Source organism: Musa acuminata, chromosome BXJ2-5 (assembly GCF_036884655.1).
Source record: "Musa acuminata AAA Group cultivar baxijiao chromosome BXJ2-5, Cavendish_Baxijiao_AAA, whole genome shotgun sequence".
Classification (NCBI taxonomy): Eukaryota; Viridiplantae; Streptophyta; class Magnoliopsida; order Zingiberales; family Musaceae; genus Musa; species Musa acuminata.
The window spans coordinates 6,365,219-6,386,778 of record NC_088342.1 but is presented as its reverse complement, the minus strand read 5'-3'; the positions used below and the strand labels follow the sequence as shown (position 1 = coordinate 6,386,778).

General features: G+C 44.3%; 3 protein-coding genes and 1 non-coding gene across 5 annotated transcripts; 1 reads left to right on the top strand and 3 right to left on the bottom strand.

The window, feature by feature from the left end:
- Positions 1-4,999: 4,999 nt before the first annotated feature.
- Positions 5,000-6,914, bottom strand: LOC103984412 (1-aminocyclopropane-1-carboxylate synthase 3). Its single transcript, XM_018826168.2, has 4 exons — positions 6,695-6,914; positions 6,474-6,605; positions 6,229-6,389; positions 5,000-6,127 (listed from the first exon to the last, which is right to left on the bottom strand). The coding sequence occupies exons 1-4, from the start codon at positions 6,845-6,847 to the stop codon at positions 5,173-5,175; spliced, it is 1,401 nt and encodes a 466-aa protein (XP_018681713.2). The 5' UTR covers positions 6,848-6,914; the 3' UTR covers positions 5,000-5,172.
- Positions 6,915-11,094: 4,180 nt separating this feature from the next.
- On the bottom strand, positions 11,095-13,054 carry LOC103984296 (uncharacterized). 2 transcript variants are annotated; one of them, XM_065108328.1, is made up of 3 exons: positions 12,513-13,054; positions 11,953-12,422; positions 11,095-11,848 (listed from the first exon to the last, which is right to left on the bottom strand). In XM_065108328.1, the coding sequence occupies exons 2-3, from the start codon at positions 12,356-12,358 to the stop codon at positions 11,349-11,351; spliced, it is 906 nt and encodes a 301-aa protein (XP_064964400.1). In that variant the 5' UTR covers positions 12,359-12,422; positions 12,513-13,054; the 3' UTR covers positions 11,095-11,348. The 2 variants fall into 2 exon arrangements, with proteins under 2 accessions (XP_064964400.1, XP_009400054.2); XM_009401779.3 differs by having other exon boundaries at positions 11,953-13,054.
- A 603-nt stretch (positions 13,055-13,657) lies between these two features.
- On the bottom strand, positions 13,658-14,370 carry LOC103984411 (basic leucine zipper 8-like). The gene has a single exon (XM_009401888.3). It carries the CDS (start codon positions 14,327-14,329, stop codon positions 13,871-13,873), a length of 459 nt encoding a protein of 152 aa, XP_009400163.2. The 5' UTR covers positions 14,330-14,370; the 3' UTR covers positions 13,658-13,870.
- A 3,004-nt stretch (positions 14,371-17,374) lies between these two features.
- On the top strand, positions 17,375-18,494 carry LOC103984410 (uncharacterized). The gene is made up of 2 exons (XR_010486865.1): positions 17,375-18,123; positions 18,189-18,494. It is a non-coding gene; the product is annotated as an uncharacterized LOC103984410 (transcript).
- Positions 18,495-21,560: the final 3,066 nt, after the last annotated feature.

Below are 21,560 nucleotides of genomic sequence, written 5' to 3'. Positions count from 1 at the left end.
ATCATCTAAGATGATGTTTTGTCGAATCGTGATATATTAGACGCTTTGATACTTATGTCTTGGATGGATGTATTAGAAGATTTTGCCTTATTAGCATACATCAAATATTTCAATACATATGTCTTAGGTGAATGTATCGCACATAAAGAAATACTTATCCAATTAGAGCACTTCAAATGTATCGATTGATCTTTTTCTTTCAATTTGAGTGATTTGATTGAGTGTGTTAGATGATGTGTATGGCTATAATGGATATATATTTTTATTCTATGTGGTTGGGTCAAACATTTTTTTGTATGATGAGAGTGGATCAAGTATTTTGGTCTAATAAAAAAGAAAAAAAGAAGAATTATGCTTTAGAGTGAAATAAGATATTAGTCATTCTAACAATTTAAGCTTAATGCTCAATACCTTTATTTTCTAAATTAGTTTATTTATGTTATTTTTCAAATTTAGATGGCATCTAGAAGTTCATTATTCTGATATAATCTTAGTCACCTAAATAATTTAATATTAATAATGAATATGTTCAATTATAATATTTATTAATATTTTTTTGAATCTTGACATGACAATCAAGCATGCATAATAATTATCACTGACATCTATATATAATGCGAGTCAAAGTTATAATAAGTTGATTGGTTAAATCGCTTATCTCTTCGATTAGGATCGCGAGACAACCATCAAGACTAATGTTAACGTAGAAAGAAAACTAATATATATATATATATATATATATATATATATATATATATATATCAAATTTCATGCAAATTTTTCACTACATCTTAAGTTTCTAAATAACTTAAATTACAACTTTTTAAATTTAAATTGATATAAGGAGGTCTAATTTGACTCGAGAGGCTTAATAATTATAGGCAATAAAATAACAGTGAGAATAGATTGAATCTACATAAAATTTAAAATCAGACCTAATAGGAAGTCATTGGATCCAATTAGACAAGTGGATTATATGAAGATCAATTGGCATCCCTACTTGACAATGTGAAATGCACCTTATTAGCTGAAGCCATGCATTGTGGTATGAGCTTGGAATCAAACAAAGTAGAAAGAAACACATGCCTACCAGCCAATCTACACTGGTAGGTTTGAATTCAAGCTGACATGGTGTGACTCTGATAAAACAGGCATGCATGAAAACCATTTCATGTCTCTTGATTGATTGGTGAGAAGATTCGAGTCCAAGTGGCTTCTTCTTCTTCTTCTTCTTCAAATGATAGGCATCATGATTGCCAACTCCTCTTTGTCTGCAATGTTGCCAACAAATGTCCACAGATTTCCATGCAATGGGTGGCTGCGTCTGACATCACAGAAAGTCTGCTTTCCTGAAAGAAGACAAGTCTCATCTCAGAGGCAGAAGAAGTCAAAACAAAATTACTGCATGTAATGGCTGCACTAATCATTGATCACAGTCACATCACACACACCCCTTGATTGGAATGTTCTCAGCCTGCCTCAAAAGAATAAGATTTGATTTGGTGGCATCTGCTGCCCTCTGACCCTATCGCCTCCTGCCATGCAGGCAAAAGCTTTCACATGCCTCTCTGAGGGCAGAGAGAGAGAGAGAGAAGGCAGTGGAATGAAGACCATTAAACAACTGTGTACTCCGAGGATACTGAATACTGGTTCTCTTTCTTCACAGGAGCTGCCCAATAAAGTCTTGCAAGGTGGTTGAAAAAGCTGTGTGGAAGGAGTCATCCATCAATCACAGGACAGATTTTGATTGGAGACGATGAGGATGATTTGGAAAGCATAAAGTGAGGGCACAAAGGAGAGAAAGTGATGGACTTGATAAAGAGAATGGAGTGATTCTTCCGAGCTGACTTGTTGATATTGCTTTATTCTTTGGGAGTGTGCTTGGCCAGTCTCCTGCACACGATGGTGCAAGATTCAATGCATTTGAGCAAAAGACATCTAGCATTCAAATCTAAGTCTAGTGGTCCAGGATGCACTCCTAGATCATTGGAATCCAAAAAATTACTCTCAGATGTGGTTGGTAATGATGATTAGAAATCCAAGTAAACAAATGCCTAGCAAGCAGTATATTCTCATGTAGGACACTGCAGACTGACCATTAATATATTGCAAAGCATACTTAATTCCTTCGTATCTTCAACCTGAGACCAGGATAGAACTTTGCATCTGACATTTCAATTCATGCTGTTCTTTAACAAGGTGGGATTGTGCCCCAGAGGAAGTGCACAAAGCTTGTTCATTTCAGTGTCATGGCAGAAATAGAATTCAGATAAGAAGACATCAACCAACAAGTCAATTTCAACAGTGATACTGATGAATAAAGTGATGATTGCTGGATTGGCAATGGTGCTTCTGAGTTCAGCTCTGTTCATGGGCCTGTCTTTGGCACATGCATGAGTCCATGCCCATACCGACGTCGAAGCGAGCAGAGCCCGCAATTACTCCTCTCTGCAGTCTTGCATTCTGCTGTGTCTGCCCTGTATCCATCAACCAGCGTGCACGGCCTGCACGTTGATACCGTTTGACCGGCGATGGCGAGGGCCGGCTTCCGAGTTATAGTCGATCAAGGAATCATCACGACTTGGGACCTCGCCATGTCACGTTCTGCGGTCGCCGTTCCATTTGGCGCCATTAATGCTGCAGACCGGATGCAGCACTTGCGGCGGATGTGGTCGGTGGTCGCTACTTCAGGTGCACCATGCCGGTGGCCCGCGCTGTCTCGCCGCGGAACAAAGTCCTCCGGGAGAGGCTCCTTCGCGGGCCTGCCCATGCCGACGACGAACCACAGCAGGTGATCTTATGTCAGCTACCATGTGGCGGAGTACGACACCACTGTGAGCGACTCACATGGAGGATGGCCCATCCCGCTCCTCCACATGACGGTGTCAATGAGATGGCAGCGGTGGCTGCAATTGACTCGAGAGAGTGCAGAAACAAGCAGGTGTTGTGGCATGCATTTGGACCCATCGAGCTATCCTGCATCCCCAGCATTGATGGCTGGGAGTGGAATCAGCATCGTCATCTGACAAGCTGGGCCACTGATTTCAAAGTTCGGATTTCTGTAGCTCTGTTTTGGGACATAAATCTTAGCTCCACAGAGGATGATATGTTCATGTCTGCTGCCCACATTTTCTCGCGTGAATTATGTTGGAGATCATGAAATGTTTTACCTCCATCCGCAAAAGAAGAGCAGCAGCTAAAGAGAAACTGCTCTTGTTGCAATGGAAGGGCCAAAGATGAGACACAGTGACATGATGTGCATGGCTTACGAAGGCTAGGGGCAAAACAACAAACACTTGATGCCTGAAACATCGGAACACCGTCATGCAGCCATTTGAGGAACGCAGCATGTAGAATTCCGTGGAGAGACGATCAAGTGCAGAAGCAGCTATCTTCTTCATGGACACAAGAAGATCAATATTGGTTGTGAGATCAGAGACTGTAGATCCACTCTGGACCAGCATTACTCGATGAACAACAAAATAAATGAATTTGGACATTTCATCTTCACTCTGCACAAGATCAAACACCTTGACGACACCGGTTTTCCTCACAGATGAGGGAGAGTCCTCAATTGCTTTCTCACAGAGAGAGAGAGAGAGAGAGAGAGAGAGTAATGGCTTTTTACTATCTTCTTGAAGTACTAAGAGAACTTTATCTTCCTTAGCCTAATATTCACATAGAGGAGGCCTCAAAAGGAATGAACGCAGAGATACCAAACTGAATTGAAAGAAGATGAAAGACTAACATAAAGTGACTTCACTTTTAAGTTTCACCAGTCAATCAACAGCTGATCGTTCTCATCTGTTCAAAGCATAAATGAAGAGTTAAATCATCCCACCTGCCAAAAGTGGATATAGCAAATCCTACAATGTGGCCACAGCTCGACAACTGGAGAACAAGAACACACCAAAGTGGAAGTGGCTGAATCATTCCATGAGGGAGGCAGCGAGAGTTCCACCTACACACAACTGCAGCATCGTATTAAACAATGCCGCTACTATCATAAGCTCAATAAACTAAGGACTAATCAACTTCTCCAACCCTGAACTTTATGCATTATTATATACATGTATGACTGGTGAGAAAGAGAGGGGATCATGCTTGAAAGATCTCGGAAGCTTTAGGCTCAAGCAATCATTGATATCATGAGCTTCTGCTTCACATGCATGCTGTGGATCGTCAATAAACTTGTACCAGGACTTGAAGAGGTCGGTCGGGAAAAACTAAGGGAAAAAGAAAGCTCAGCCACCGTCAGCCGCCGCCCGCCCCGTTGCCCACCTTTCTTCTGCAATCTGTGACAGTTAATTAGTAGCTCAAGTTGCACTTTTTGATTGAAAGGTTGGGGCTTTAAATATACACCGCGAGCTTTCTGCTGGTATATCTCATCATGATCAGATCATAGAGATACGAAGCACAGCCATTTGCAATCTCCATTATGAGCTGCAATGAGTTCCAATCATATGATGGACCCCTCCTAGCTGTTAGGTTCCATGTTTATTGAGTACTTTTGTTCGTTCTCAAATCATGATGAACTCTGTAGCTAGCAATGTGAAATCGATCAAGACATATCATTTATACTGATGCTTAGCAGCCTTCTTCCTCTGCATTTTTTCTTGTTCCTTTAGTTCTCCCAAATATCTGTAATCTCTGTGTTTCTTAAATCCAATTTTAGATTACCCAAATTGGTTTTTGAAGGCCACTCTTCTTCTTCTTCTTCTTCTTCTTCTTCTTCTTCTTCTTCTTCTTCTTCTTCTTTTCTGTAAATGAATTATTAGGTGTTGGTCGCGCTTATTAGGTAGCAATTGATGAGTAGCATTAAATTACTTTATCGAGAGTATTATACGAAGTCTTCTTATATTATTATGACTCACGGCATGGCAGAGCATAATTCTCATATGACGGACGATAGTTAATGCAGTTGGTTCGATGGAGTTTGACTTTGGACAAAGACTTGAGCTACACTCTTTCAAGTCGAAGATGAAGGAAAACAAACAACTTCAACGTCGGGGAGTCAACACAACTCCTCCTCTACATGAAAAGTTGGGCACTTCGAGACATAATTCGAGCCCCAAGAGAAAAAATACAAGATAATGTACTGTCTTCTCATAAGAAGAACAAACACCCATAAAAAACAGGGAGATTTGTGGGGGTATAATTCACACTAGCTAGCTAACATCCTCTGTCTGAGATGCGATCTGAGGACGACAGAGTAAGGATCCACTTGCCCAAGCTTGGCTTCTTCCTTTGCCGCCGGGGCCCGGAGGCGCCGTCATTGGGGCCTCCGCGGGAGGCCACGAAATCCTGCAGCCGTTGCATCGAGAGGTCGAGCGTGGCCGCCGACATGTTGGCGAAGCAGACGCGGAACCACCCGGGCTCGTCGGAGTGGCAGGAGGAGCCCGGCGAGATGTTGAGCCCCACTTGGTACACGATCTTCTTCCACAGCTCCATCTCTCCTTCGAACGTGTTGGAGTTCAGCAGGTGCCTCATGTCCACCCAGCAGAACAGACCTGCGTTGCTCTGCAGGCAGCTGATGCCGCTTCTCCGGAGCCCTTGGACGAGCCGGTCGTGCCGCTCCTTGATCCTCTTCTGGTTCTCCGCAATGTAGTTTCTGGTGAACTCCTTGTCGGAGAGCAGAACCGAGAGGAGGTACTGAGTCTGGGAGGAGACGAGTCCAAAGCTCGACATCTTGGTAGCGGCGGCCACTACTGCCTCGTTGTTGGAGTAGATTGCACCCACCCGGAAGCCAGGGAGGCCGAGATCCTTGGAGAGGCTGTACACGACGTGAATACGATGCGAGACGTGTTGTCTGCCCTCGATGGCCTCCATGACGCTGACGAACCCGGGCGCGTCGAAGCTGGTCCCGGAGTAGATCTCGTCGCTGATAAGATGGATGTCCTTGGCGACGACGAATTCGATGAGGGTGTCGAGCTCGCACCGAGTCATCGTCGTGCCCAATGGATTGGAAGGATTGGTGACCAGAACTCCTTTCACCCTCAGATGACGCTTTCGCGCTCCTTGATAGGCTTTTTCGAGGGCGGCCTTGGTGACCCGGAAGCCATTGGAGCTCGAACAGTGGATGGGAACGATCTCCGCGCCGGTTCGCCATTTAAGATCCCTGTCAAACCTGTCAAAGATTTACGTGCAGTAATGTTAACGACGTCACCCAGGCACTGAATTTACGTAGACAAGGTGGACGAACAGTGTGTGATGGTGACGGAAATATACCCTGGATAGTATGGAGTGGGGAGAAGAAACGCTTCACCAGGCTCCGCCAAGCAGAACATCAGAGTCTCGTTAGCAGAAGTGGAGCCTGCGGTGAGGACGAGCTTGTGCGGTTCGAACTTGACCTTGTCTCCTCTTAACTCTCCCATGAAATCTGCCAGAGCCTGCACATGTTCGCGTAGCAAAGTCAGCATTGACATGCGAAAGAGAAAGCGATGTAAGAGTAGCTTAAGCCGAGTACAACTTACTTTCTTGAAAGCAGGCAGGCCATGATAGCCCTGGAAAAGAGCCAGCTCCCGGAAGACGAGAGCGCCGTCTCGCCTGAGCCCCGCGGCGTCGGGGTGGCGCTCCAGCCACGACTCGATGAGATCGAAAGAGAGCTGCACAGAACAATAGCATTAGCAGGTGGGTACAGTGGGAGAGAAGAAGAAGACGAAGCAGGAGGAGGTGTCGTCCACGGTGTACCAACCTGGTTCTCTGCAAGACCCATCTGAATGATGCCGGTGGGGTTTGTCCGTGGATCATACGGGTTCTTCTCGTACTCCTGCCACCCCAGGAAGTAAGAGGAGTCCTGTCCATGGGTGTTGCACGCAGCCTTCCTAGAGAGAAGCATCTGAGGCATTCTTACGGCTTCTCAAAGAAGAGTGTGAGAGATCGATCGCTGTTGCGGAGCGACAAGATCGGAGAGAGCGTTTGTCGTCGAGAGATATGCTGGGGAGGTTGGATATGCTGTGGATTTATAGAGAACCTCGTCATGATGGAGGAGACCACAGAGAACAGTCACAGACTGATGACTTTTCCCTATTACCTTACCCACTAGACTGCCACCTTACGTGCTGCCATTTAATTCTTGACCACATTTAAAATCAAATTCTTCGCTTCAACCTAATAAAAGAAAGAAAGAGAGAAGCCGCGTTTGCAGTGAACAATTCTTGCCAAGTTCATCACGAAACAAATCGACCTTATGGCTCGATCTAAAAGAAGGTAAACAGCACCTAAACGATGAACCTGTGTCAGTGAGCAACTTATAGATTTTGTGGGTTCTACCAATCTCCCACAAATCTTTTTTGGTATCAGCATCAAGCGCTGGGAGTCAATTCCGAGTACAGAGAGGAATCGCCGCATGTTTTGTTGAGCAGCTCTCGGGTTTCAGGCTGTGCCACCCGAAGCTACTACGCTCCAATCATGATGCGCCTCAACTTTCTCGTCTCTTCACATGGTGTACATGGCCATGCTTTTACCCTTCATGTCGTTCGTTCATTTACATCGACATGAATGTAGAGAAGATACTGATATTTAGATTCATTTTTTGCTCCATCATCAAAATATCAATCGCCATCAACGCTCAGCAATCGTTCTTCTACTTTACAGATCATCTATTGTCGTAGGCGTCTCTTTGACCATTATAACGTAGCAAACCGCCTTAAACTGACGGTTTACCGTTGTGTCAGGACGACCTCTTAACTACCTTGTATCGAGTGGAAACATTGACCGAGCCAGCGAGAGACTGCCCCGCAACTTTTAGGACATCCGTGCATGGCATGTAGCACGCACCCACAGCATCGACAGTAGCAAGTTAAACCAGATCAGACTGGACCATTGGCATGTGGTTGCTCCTCGCCCTCGGCACCACACCGTGCTAGCATCTGGGTTGCAGGGATTGATGTGGGTGCACATGGATTTGCAGAGAAGAAGCTTGCAGGGGCAGGGACTCCATGGCTTGGCGACCCATGACGGGTGTACCCCAAGGGTGACAACTAACATGCCGCTGCACCCTCCCATTGTTGTCACTCCCTTGCCTCTCCCTCAAGAAATCTTTCTCCGGTCTCCGTCTTCTTCTTCCTTCTTCCGTAGCCGAACTGCAGTCAAATTAAGCAGCATCTGTAGCAAGCAGCAGCGGCGGTCAGGAGGCCCATACCGGAAGCCGTGGGCTCCGAGATGGAACCCCGCGACTGATCCCCACGCGGCGGATTAGACTGGTTGGACTGAGAGCTTGGGAGCCGGCAAGTGTGACCTGGATCTGTACTTGAGGAAGCGTAGAGTTCTTGTGAGCTTCAGCTTGTTGGACACGGAGAGAAAAGGGAGGGTCGTCGCGGTTGTCTGGTCTGGAAAGACGCGGTTTCATTCACGAGGGCAGCGCCGTCCACTTTTGGCCTGACATGGAAGGAGCAGCAGACACGACTCCGAGGGCTACACAGGAGGAGGTCGGCAACGCATAGGTTCCAAGGTGGGACTCCATGGCTCACATGTCGGCCTGTTCTCACCACTGAACGTTAGGCTGATAGCACGGGTGACAGAACGATGTAACTTCTCTGGGTTATATACATCATGTGCAATCATCTTATACTTTGAAGTGGTCAAACTGAGGTATCCCAGTCACTCAGACCATTTCATGCATGCCTGCAGTACACCGCGCAAAGTATGCAAGCTCACAGACATGATGACACATTGCATCCTCCTCCTCTTCTTCTTCTGCTAACCATGAAGAGCTTGTGAATTCGCACTTGACAATACTGTTGGGTGATACAGCGATGCGAGCAGTCTCCTGGGAGTCTTCCATGGCCGGACCTCTTCCTGTCATCGTCTTCAAACTTCTCGAGTGATGGTGAGAACCTCGTCTCGTCGTCTGTGCATGTCTCATGTCTATTTTCCATTGAAAGCGCAAGCGGGCTTGGTTTGCTTGCCAAGAGAAAGTCTCACTTTGGCATTAACATCTGTGATGCTGTTCCAATATAGCAATTCACTTCCTCACTCTTTACTGCAGGCAGGCATTTAGATCTCCTACCAAACTGGTAAGACATGTTTCTGCATCCCGACAGACCAATAGCAGCATCTCCTGGCTACCCTGAATCTTCTCTTGATGCTGCCCTAGCAATCTCTGTGGAGAAGTAGTTCGAACTGCAGCAGTACCATAAAGCGCATGGAAGAACAGTCCGTCGCAATCTCGTGACGCTGGAGATTGTGCCCTAAAGTGCATACCGTGCCAACCTAAACCTCCCAACCCTGTTATAGATTGTTCATCCACAGCAGAAACCAGTGAAGAGGTAGCCACATGACCGTGGAGCAGCTGGTGTTGTTGTAGATGACACTACCATGTCCCCAAAGCAACAGAGTTTCTCACTATATTCACATTAACCACGATCCAATCCGATGAAATGACTGATTCATTCACTCATCGGGATTGATATTAGAACTCATTACATTTAGAGACTACCTTTGGAGGTTGCAAAGATGAGAAAAATTTGCTTCTCGGTCTAATATTTCAATCGACCAACACCACAAATACTTTGGTAAATTGGGAGCAGAGGCTTCTTGCCTAATTGCAATCAGCACAATTTAGAACAAACAAGGACGAGAGAGATTGAAATGCTTGGAGATGGTTCTCAATACAATGTCTCACTATTGCTATACAAATTGCTTCCATATGGAGTTACAAAGTTTTCTTTTTCTTTTTCCTTTTTCCACTTTAATGGGACATTTGATCTTGTAGAAGTTTCAGTGGCTTTAGCATTACTCTGATCTGGGACGAATCCTTTTCACCAGGATTAGCTTGTGATTGTTTTAAGCCTCATCATCTAAACTTAGTGTTGGGCTGATCCCTGTTGGATTAGGCTGATGATGGATTGGACACTAAATCCTTTCATATGATTCAAATTGATATGATTAAATGGAGTCAAAATGCTCAAGAACATGTGCCAGGGATATGATTCATGTTTTTGCCTCTGAATTGGTATGCCATCCAACTCTGAGTTCATAATGGAAACACCTTTGTATTGGTACAGAAGAAGAATCCCTGTACACTTGCAGTCAAAGCCTTGAGAGTAACTTTTTCTTGCGACATTAGGAGTGTATGCAATTGAAGTAGAATTATATCTGCAAATGCCAATGAATCTCATGTTCCTCTGTTCTTGGGCTGTGCATTTATATGCTGATTGCACTTGTAAACATCCTGTGTTTTCTTACTTGGCAAAAATATGGAGTACTAAGACTGTTTGAGAGAACTAAGGGTCATGAATCTTTAAAATGATTGGTCATATATGCACTTGTTCAGGTAACACAGTGCAAAGAAATGACAAACTTTGTACTTATGCACCAACTCCATGCTTGTCCACACCAGCCTTTTGCTCTGATCATTCACTAAAATAAAGTTCTGGCCTACCTTAAGATCTCAAACTTGATCTTTTCTTAACAAAGCCAACACAAATTGATGGAAGCTTGTGCCCTCTAGAAGCCATTCATTCTAAGGTTTGAGGCATTATTTTCCTACCAAGAACATGCTTGCCATGTTCATGATGTTGACAAAGCCCCTAATCCATTTCATTGCTCTCTCAAAGCCTCCCATGGTTGCTAGAACTGTGATGTTCAGATGCTGCTTGTCCATTAACACCCTAATCTTTGCTTTGTCTCCAAAGCAGTTGATCTTTAGAATACAAAGCATGATCATCCATTCATGAATTGGATGACCAATCCAGTGGCTGATTGTGTTCTTCAGTGGAGACAAATGATCAATCACTATAACAAAACATCCATACAAAATCCAAGTCCTCAAACATGCCAAACCTGTAATCCTCATCTCAGCTTTTTGAGAGAGAATCCTGGCTTACTTTAAAGAAATAGCTAGGGAATCTGAGAAGAGTAATTTCTCTATAAATGACCCATAATGATCAGTCCCAGGACTAGGAGAACAAAATTGAAACATCACAATTAAATGCAATGCAGAGAGGTTTCACTATCTCATGACAATTCATTGAGCAAAACAAACCAAACATTTCCATTTCTGAATTTATTTGTCTGCTGAATTGTCCAAACATCATCTCCCTAGATTTATTTGTGTAATCAATGTTGCACATGATTTCGAAAGCAACAGACTGTGACATGATGCATTTTACCCAATCACTAACATAAACTCAAGCATACATTTGCCCATGGCTTTTTGATCTTTTTCAGCATATTAGTGGGTGTGTACCTATCCAAATGGCATTTGAAACAACAAGCCAATCTGCCTATGGTGGTTGAGACTTCAATGGTGGGCAGAGAGAGATACTAATGGGCATCTGAGTTGCTACCCAATTATTTAAAGCTTCAAGAGGATGCTGTGGTCCTATTTTTATCTGCTGCTAATGTCAGCTTTGTTGGGAGGCACTCATGTCAAAAGCAGAGAGTAAAGCCTTTTTGAAACTACTATACTTGTAATTTACTTCTTCCAATGTTCGGTAGTGAAGGCACATCATCTCTAAGATCACATCTTCTATGTTGTCTTCAAAGATGGCTTGTTCTACCTGAGTTCCGATCTCTCTCACCTGAGGCTGGAACTCATACCATTCCCTCCTGGCGTTGGAAATGTCTGAGCATGTCAACTGGGTTAAGCTGCTAACAACTTCTTTCTGCGTCTGCCATGAATTGTCCGTCTCGTGGACTTCGCTTTCAGCAGTCTCACGGGCGAAGCATTCATGAGAATCCACAACCCTTTCATCATCCTGCTCGCAGTGCTGATCGAGCTGCTTCTTTGATTTGGTGAGTTGGTCCCAGGCAGAAGTGTAAGCTAGCTCAAGCAGCTCTCTGAAGATGTCCAAGTCTTTCCTTGGAGAATCGAGATTCGATGTCGATGCATCCTCTTCTTTATCTGTGAAGACATGGCGAAAGAAAAGCCAACATCATGAGCTCATGTATCTCTGTAAGATGATGAGAAGAAGCATCTACGACATGAAACAGAACTAAAGATCTTACCGCTAGTGTGGACTTGGGAACCTCCTTGGGAGTGCAGCTCCAGAACCGACACCGAGCTCAGCTGCTTTGAGTCATCCACCTGCATGCATCTCCGTCGAAGTGCTCCGTCCAGATCTCCTACGGCTCTCCCTCCGGACATGGCCTTCTCCTTGCTCCCTGTATCAGACAAACGGAAGGCCTTCTTAATCTTCTTCTTCTTGTTCCAGCTCAAGGCTTTCCGGATAGCTTTTCCATTGAGAAGCTTGGTGAGCATGCATTTGGACGGCCGGCATGATCTTCTCCTCCTGAAGCCATGGCCTTGGAGGCTCTTCAGCCTCTTGCATGCAGTAATAGGCCAACACAGGCTTGTGGCCTGGGATGTAAAGAGCCTCTCCGAGTACCCCTTCTCCACAAGGTAAACATCCATCAGGAAAGGCTCCTGCTGCTCCTCCAGCAGCTCGGAAAGCCGCCTTCCACGGCCAGGTGATGCTCTAGAAAGATAGGCCATCACCAAGTGAAAGGGAAGAAGATGAGGCTTGCGTCTGGAAGTGGTATAAGCGAAGAGAGTCAAGGGAAGATACCAGAACTAAATATGCTTTTCTAGTGACGAGAATCCATAGTCAGCTAGGAATTTTCTTGATTCAAATCCCAGGCTATACTCTCTCATGATGTGAGGACTCATTGCACTCATCTTCTTGCTGTAAAGTGGATCGGTTTACCACATCGAAAGGCCAATCATTCCAATCCTTTCCAGAGAGTGTGTGGGGGGAGGGGGCGGAGAGGGAGAAAGTATAAGGGGCCAGACTCTGGTCATGCAAGTATGCTTAAGCAGCAAAAGAACACAATGAAACATGGTTCTTTAACATGCCTTTGGCACGCCAGACTGTAGTGCCTGGACGCCATTAATGCCTCTCATGTCTGCTCAGATTCACCTCAGGGCTTCCCTTTTTATTTTCCTGGATGCACAGCATCCAGAGAACCCCACAGCTTTTGTCGATTGGTGGAGGAGGAGGCAGCCATGGAAGGATGGAGCAGTGCACAAGACATGGCGTTTCGGCTGCTGCCATCAAAATATCCACCCTAATCAGCATGGATTTGTTGATGAGCACGAACCCTTCTCCTACGCTTCTCTTGCAGCTGACACAATAGCTTCTTATCTTTGTACTCTAATCGCTGGCTTCCTCGAGGAACCACACGACGTGAACAACGCGGTCCTCCGTTCCCTCCTTTGGCGTGATGCTGTCAAAGACATCCTTGTCCGGTCTACAGTGCTCTGCTTTGGTTTGTAGTGACATAACCGATGTGCTCGATGAACTATTTTGGTAGGATTGATATATATATATATATATATATATATATATATATATATATATATATATATATATATATATATATATATATGTATATCTATGTATATGTATATGTGTGTATATCTATGTATATGTATACGTATATATATGTGTATATATATATATATATACATACGCATGACATAAATAAAAGATTATTTATGGTTTTCTTTCTAATTAGTTGATGAGTTTGTGAGGCATACAATTAGTAATGAACCAATAAATTTCTTCCATTTGTGGAAGTTAAAAGGCAGAAAAAATTTTGTGCATTAGGATCTTTTTAATGTTGGAGTAGAACAGAAGGAATATAAGCCATTATTTTCCTAATTTACCTAATTATTTAGTTATTAAAGTCAATCACCTTCTTTATGCTTATAAAAAATACAATTAACCTAATAATTAGTTGTTATTATTATTATTAACTACCTTCTTTATGCACATAAAAAAGGAAAACAAGATAGAAAAGAACAATAAATAGTTAAAATATTTCCCGCCACCATTCCGAGTTTGTCATAGCAGGTCGAAGTCCTTCGTGGCGTTTCTAAACCGATTCCTCCAGCGATTCCCGTTTCACCGATATAGAAAAGCTTCTACACCATGAGCGACGCCAATATGGGATCGTTTCCCGCCACGTATCTCCCACCGACGTCAGCAGAGTCGGCGGAGGGCATCTGAGGCATCCGCACGAGACGCCACCACAACGCCGCCCGGCGGATGTCGCCTAGTCTCTGTCGGAGCGCTGCGGACTCGTCCCGGAGCCGCGCGTTCTCGCGGCGGAAGAGCGCGGCGTAGTAGCTCAGCGCCCCGAGGCGGTCCGCGAGTCCCCGGTTCTGCGATCCGAGCCGGTTGGCCTCGAGGCGGAGACCCTCGAGTTGGCGCTGCTTCCGCAGGCGGGACCGCCGGGCGGACTCCCGGTTCGAGATCATGCGGCGGCGGCGACGCTCCTCCTCGGCCGACGACGCAGCGGTCCGGACCGGCGGGGCGTACACAGGCTCGAGCCCGTCGAGGGCAGTGAGGGGGGAGCCGATGGCGGGTTCGTGGGCCGACATGGTGGCGTTCGCAGGAAGAGACGAGGGCGAGACGAGGGCGAGAGGAGGCCGAAAAGGGAAGAATCGAGGTGGGCGGGGAGCGCAATTTAAAGCTGGCGGAGGGGTCTCCACGTGTCCTCCGCAGGGCGGGCGAGTAGGATCCAAGGTAGGGATCCCTGCAGCTTCGGCATACTCGCGAGGATCCCATGATCAAAATTTGTTCAGTGTCGAGTCAATCTCTACCGTTCATGATTTCCTTGGACGGGTGAGATCGATCGATGAGGTGTCTTGCTGGTTCGGAAAGAACAGCGGATGGGGCGGGGCAGCGAAATTAACTTACTCGCGAAGCAACAAAACGGGAGGTGTGTTGGCTACGTCATGGGATGGTTGGCTGGATGAGACGAACTGAGTTGAGCTGATGAGGGGGCTTCGACAAGATAAAAAGGAACAGTCTCGTGATCCACTTTTCCAAGCTTTCTGCAAAGGAGATTGAGTATGTTTATGAACAGGCTTCTTTATGGAGTCGAATGTATGACTATATCGTCTTCTGAATTGTAAGAAAAACCAAACAAGGAGTAAGTACTCGTCCACTCTTACTTCCGAAGCAGAAAGCTCGAGGATATGTAGATTCATCAATGCTGCTGCAAGGGACTGTAAAAAAGAACAAACTCCAGACTTGGTGTTTGATCCAGCGAAGTCCGAGAGGAAAAAAGGGATTCTGTGGCTCCATTTAGATTTAACTGTTCCAATGCAGCTAAGATGTTTGCTTTGCAACTCTCAGGACAAGTGAGATTTAGGAGGGACATCAAGCACGAATAGATGGGAGTACAGTCTTGTTCTTGTCAGTGCTTTAGTGGAAGACGGCAGACGCGTACTCTAGTCACAGTTGCTTATCATCTCTCTGAATTCGAGGGTTTTAATTTGATTTAAGAAGCTAAAAGCCAGTGAGAGGATTGAAGTGCTCTTCAGATAAGAAAAAGAAAGGAGAAGGAAAGAGAAAGCTGTCTCTTTTTGCTTGAGAAGCTTAAAAAGGCTAAGCAGTGATCTGAACATGTCGAAGGAGAAGATGAAATAATCTCTGAAGCAAGTGGGCATTTCACTCCTCTCATTTTCATCCCAACAGGCAGGAAAACATTCTTCTACCCTTACCCTTACAGCAAGTGTCCACACAAAAGTGTCGGAAAAGCCCTACAAATTCTAGTGGTCAGTGGAACCTTGGGGAAGTGGGGGAGTCCTACTTCGAGATCCCATTCTATTGCTTTTGCCTTCCCTTTTTCTCTCAACTCCCAGTCCATGCCTTGTGTCCATCACCACTTAAACAATAGTAATTTGAATGCAGCTCTGTCCTCAACAGTACATGAATGATGCCCAGGCAAGCGCCACTTTTCCAGGCTCCAACAAAACTAATAGATCTTGAAATAGTGCTTCATCATGTTATGAGGAGTTGGAGCACAACTCCCAGCATCTTGTTTGGTCCTAAGATGAGGATTCCTTCGCAAGCCTCAGAGAGGTTCCACCTGTGAGTGGATACCAAGCAGAGCCTGCAATCCCAAAAGGGCGGTTTACACATGTTGTGTTGGTGAGTTAGGATAAAGTATCCCTGTTTGGAGTTGAAGAAAAGCTAACTCATCATGTGTTACACTTTGATCTTTGGTGTTGTGGGATCCCTTTTTGCTGGTTGTGATGCAGTTTGGTATATCCAGCAATTGCTGCTTTGTGTTACAACAATTCCATGCCTCGAGAGATATTGTACTTGAATAAAAAGGGTGGAACCCCTTGCTTCTTGTTCTGAGCCACCCAGAGAACAGAGTTTTCTTTACGACACTTAACACCTTATCTACCTGACAGATGAACTTTTCTATGCTTGCTCAGTGGACCGCAAAAGAAGTCCTGACCGCATACCCACGAACTTCTTTCATTGTAGAAGAAGATGTAAAGCAAAAGTATAGAGTTAATCAAGCACCCTTTTCCTCATTCCCTGTTCTTGATTGATCATTTACTACATTTCTTGGCCTGCTTATGATGCAACAGAAGTCCAGGGAGGTGCTACATGACTTCGGTATCACTCTTGGCTGAAAAGCTCTTGAAGAGCATCTTGATCAATATTGGAGTTGATGGTCAATGTCAAGGAGACATGTTTACCACCTTGCTCAAAGCCTATGCAGCAATGGCAGGTGCCCCCCATGCACGCCACAATAGTAGCTACGTGTGCAACCCACAGAGACTTGCTTAGGTGTTCCTTCGGCTTCGGTAAACCGAAGATATCGTCACTTTAATCTCTTGGACTTTTGCTCGTTACAGTGACATGCATGGGTTAGCCGTGTGAGAAGTTGATCGAGAAGGACGCTTGCAGAATGCTGGAAGCGGATTCCAGAAACTAGACTTGGAGAACAAATGGAAAGCTTGATGGTTGTGATGCCATATTTCGATCAGCTCGATCTTTGCAAGTACTCCAAACAACTGGGTGAAGCAGGCCGGTTTATAGATGGAGCAGTAGCTCGGGCCTGCCATGGCAAAACCTCTTAGAAGTTACGAGGTTTGATGAGGATGTTTGACTGAGAAGGGAACTATGAAACATGCTGATGATTGAAACAGGACACTCAGAATCAAAGCAACAGTGAAAGGATTGCGATGTGAGTCGTGCTAGCTCGAGTAGATCATGCTATCCCTGTTCTTCCATCCATGGATGAGTTCACCTGTCCAAACTCGGATAATGGATCTGTGAGCTGAACAGGTCCAGTTGCAGGATTTCACGTATGAACAGAGATCCATGGAGGTCAGAATCAGCCTCGATATTCCAATAACAATAATGGCCTCTAATTATTTCACGGCATTTGTCTTATAGCGTCCGAAAGAATTAGGCACTTGTCACATAGTATTCGGGTCAACCTTCCAGAACAAAAGGTTTCCCTCTCCGTGTTGAAGAACATGTCGTTCGAGAAGTTGACCTAAACACGTCGTGTCTGCACACGCATGTGCTGAGGTGAGTACATGTTGAAGTCAAATGCAAGAAAACAAAGAAAACATGGATTGGTAGCTCCTCCACGGCATCATCTTCATCCAGAATGAGGTCCTTCTTAGCGACATTTTGACCCAAGCATCAAACTGGGAAAAGTTCTCGTCAAAACAACCACAACCAAACAATGCCTTATCACTTTGCATTTCTATGAAAGATGTAAGATGGTAGAACTCAATCCATTCTTCTCCAAGTTGGCAGATGCCAATTAGTAGATCAAAAGTTTTAATGGAGATCTTACAGATGTAAAAAAGATTATTCTCTTGTTGAGGCTCAAACAGATGTGCAAGGCACCTGAATTGGAAGCTCCACTTGCTGTAGATTCATGGCAGATCCTTCTTTGATTTCATCTTGGTCCGGTATGAACAGTTTGCGCACACAATCTAACAAGTCTACAGCGAGATTGTTGTCCGACAACACGAGGGGTTATGTAAATAGCCTACTGTTCTTCCAAACAAAGTCCAAATATGGTAAAGAAAAGCAAAAGAAAAATAGATTATAGTGACAAAATCTGACCCCAATCTTGCTCTATTTAAGGCATCTCCCACTTCCCCTTCGCTCCCTCACTCCGACCACACTTTTGGCCTACCAATCCTCCACCTCCAAACCAGAATCATACATCACGCAGCTCCACTTCCCCTTCTTTCTAACCAATCTCAGCTCGCCCCTCGAGCACTACACAGTAGCAGCAATGATGTCGAAGCATGCGGCCTCCCTGCTTTTGGCTTTTCTCCTCCTTGCCTCCCTCACTCAAGCAGCCAGGCCTCACCCAGCAGATTCAAGAAACGACCAAGGGGAGGTATGATGTTCTTGGTTTCTTCTGTGATTTTGCTCTCGTTTGACACATGGAATGCTTGTGGGTAGGTTGCGGATGAGGCTGGTTTTGATCAGACAACAGATGAAGAATGTGGGGGAATCGGCGAGGACGAGTGTCTGATGAGGAGAACTCTTGTAGCTCGTACAGACTACATATACACCCAGGGGAAGAACCCCTGAGGGGTGCAGAAGTGGTTCTACTCCTAGTTATTGGTGCTGTTTATCTCGCGTATAATACCTCTGTTTGGGAGCGTCTTGTAGATTTGTGTTTGTGCCTTCTGTTCTTCCCTTGTGACCTTCTCAAGATTGCCTATGTAAAGAGGGTTAAGGATAAATGCTACAAGATTTTGTGCATGAGTCCTCTCAAATGCTAATTCCTTTGTTTCCCTCTGATCTCATGACAAGCATGCCAACTTCATCTTTGGTAGTACAAGTTCTTCTCAAAAAAAAAAAAAAAAATCTTTTTGTGTAAGTGAAAAAACCATGTGTTTGCTCTTTTTTGTGTTCCTTGGAGAAAAGCCTTAGCAGCAGCCTTTCTTCTTCTTGGAAGTCCTTTTTCCATGAAGGAAAAAAGGAGTTATACTGAACATAATGTGAGACCACATAGATAGGGTCACCATTTCCAACAACTAGTTGACTTTTAGATTTCTTCTACAATAGCAGCAGGGCCTCTAGAATATATATATACTTAAGATCTTTCCATTGGAATCTGTGGGAGCAATAGTTTACCCCTCTCTCTCTCTCTCTCTCACACACAAACACACACACAATTGTTATGGACATGGTGGTGTTTGATGTTGACAAGGCCATGGAATAGTCATTATTCAAGGAAAATACAAGGTCTTGATTGAGACCAGACAGCTGCTGCTTGGTGATCATCCAAACCCCTCTGGTTTAGAAGGAAAGTGACTCTCAACCTTGAACATGCCCCTTAATCAGCACGTGAACCTTGTTACTTCAAGATTGGTGAGCTGAGAGGTGTCTCTGCTGCTGTTTCTTTATATTTTCCCTGTGCAAAAGTCAGACCTTGGATGAGCACAAACATGAATGGGGGCACCAACACCAGGGAAGGTGCCTGCTTAGGTAATAAAAACATGTCATCATTTCCCATGCAAATCATTCAATGTTCTTGAGTTCTACAAGACAAGTTGTCCATCATATCATATGTTTGCAGATGATGCTGTCCTCCATTCAAGACCTGCAGAAAACCACCTCAACAGAGTCCAAATCTTGGAAGGCTGTGTCTGATCTGAATTCTGAGTTTGCTGTGCCAACCCCAATCTCAAGGATCCTACCTTTCAATGCTTTGGTGAACACAACAATGATCTTTTATGACCAACATCAGTCCTTGACTATGATAAGTTAGATCAAATCCATGTTGTCTTATTTAAGCATCTGAAGTTCAGCTTTTTCATCACTGAACTTTGGGTTCAGATCTGACTAATGATATCAAGCAAAATAATTCTTGAATCCTTACAAATGGAAAACTATTGAAGAATCTTGTTGGAACTTCGACCACCGACCGGCATAGAAATCATTGTCAAGATTCTTGGATTTCTCCAGCTTCAACCTACCCTGAAGGATCAAACATCTCTCATGATGGTGCTGTTGTCCTGACAACTTCATAATTTTCTATGCATAGTTTTAAATGCTTAATAATCAGGGACGAATAAATCTAATTCACAGCCGGTGATCGTTGCCCTTAAACATGAAGGAAACGCATGTAGGGAAAGGTAGAAGTAGATGGATCAGCATCTGAAGGATGTAGTGAGGAAAAACCATTGTGTTCCCTACTAAAGATGCACTCTGTCAGCTTCAAAATGTTTTAGCATATGTGCAGTGGCATGAGGGAGTTGTCTTCTTCTTTCAGAACCATTAACTGAGACCATCTGTCATTTCAAGCCTCCAAGGGTCACACAAGCATGGTGTGTCCTTTCATGAAGTGAATCACCGAGTAAGCTTTTCCATCTCGTAATTGAATTTGGCTCAAGCAACCGAGAATTACTACTGGCTTAAGATGAAGATGTCACTGAATAGTTTAAGCATTTATGTATCTATGTCTCATCTCGGACAGTGATAGTTGTATGATTCCAAACACAAACTAGCAATCAGAGCAAAATGGTGGAATTTATATGAGACATTCTGATTCATCTCACCAACATTGACCTCAAATGTTTCTTATCACATCTGATACAGATAAAATGCAATGTAGATAAGGTTATCCACCATTCTATATCTTAAGAAGATGAACCGGTGACTTACAGTTGATAATACTGTATCTATTCAGAGTGCAATTCAGATTAGTGGACTTCTGCACTGCTCTCTCTCTCTCTCTCTACATGGTGTCATTAAGTGAGGATTTATTGTCCTCATCACTCTTTCAATCACCAAACCGAGAACACTAAAAGAAAATTGTGATCAAGTCAATGGTGAAGCCCTGGGAATGGCCAATACCAGTGGCAAAAGGGGAGCTGATGAAGAAAAGGTGGGGATGGTGCCATCCAAAAAGAAGCCGAAAAGACCAAATCCAGTTGGAATCCAATGATCCTCATGGGATGATCATTGATATATATTTAGTGTACTGGAGATGAGGTGAAAGGCATGCCCATCTTATCTTTTGGTATTAAAAGAAGAACCCACCTTCACCTCTGAAAGTTTGAGGTGACAGAGTTGGAATTCTGGTTCTGCCACTTTCACAGCCTTTCCCCTCTGTTCCTTTATCTTTTGATTTCGACCTTTGCGGGTGAAAGGCCGGCGTGTGAGCTTATTCAAGTTGCATGGTGGAAGGAGGATGTGGACTTCTCTTTGATTCAGCATTGTGTTGTTTTCCTGTTTTCTTTACTAACTTTTATAAGAATTTTAATCGACATAAATGGATTTGGACTCTCGTAATCTTTTTTTTTCATTGTAATATAAATAATATATATATATATATATATATATATATATATATATATATATATTATACTGCATAATATAAATCGCATGATCTTTAGACTCGAATTCGAATTTCCATTTCTTATTCTTTTTACTTTGAATTCGTATAAAAGAAGAGAGAATTAATGTCTATTTATTATGAAATCGAGTCCATCTTTTATCATTAATAGATACGATAATTCAAATAAAGTTCACTTTTCATATTAAAAATATTTAAGTTATTTATTAAATTATTGTTAATATCAGGCCGGAGGCGGCGGCGAAGTGGACGTACCGGCGCTGCAGCTGGTGGCGGCCGCGAGTGTGATCACGTGTCAGGCTGAGCGTGCGAGATGCGTGCTGGTTTCCGAGTAATTAGGCCGAACCACTGCAGCCCGGTTCGGCTTGCTATTGAGCCGGGCAAGTATTTGCAAATGGGCCGGGCTTAGACTCGCGAGTTGGTTCGGCTTCCCGCAAGGGAAGATTGTGGCTTCAAAGTATTCG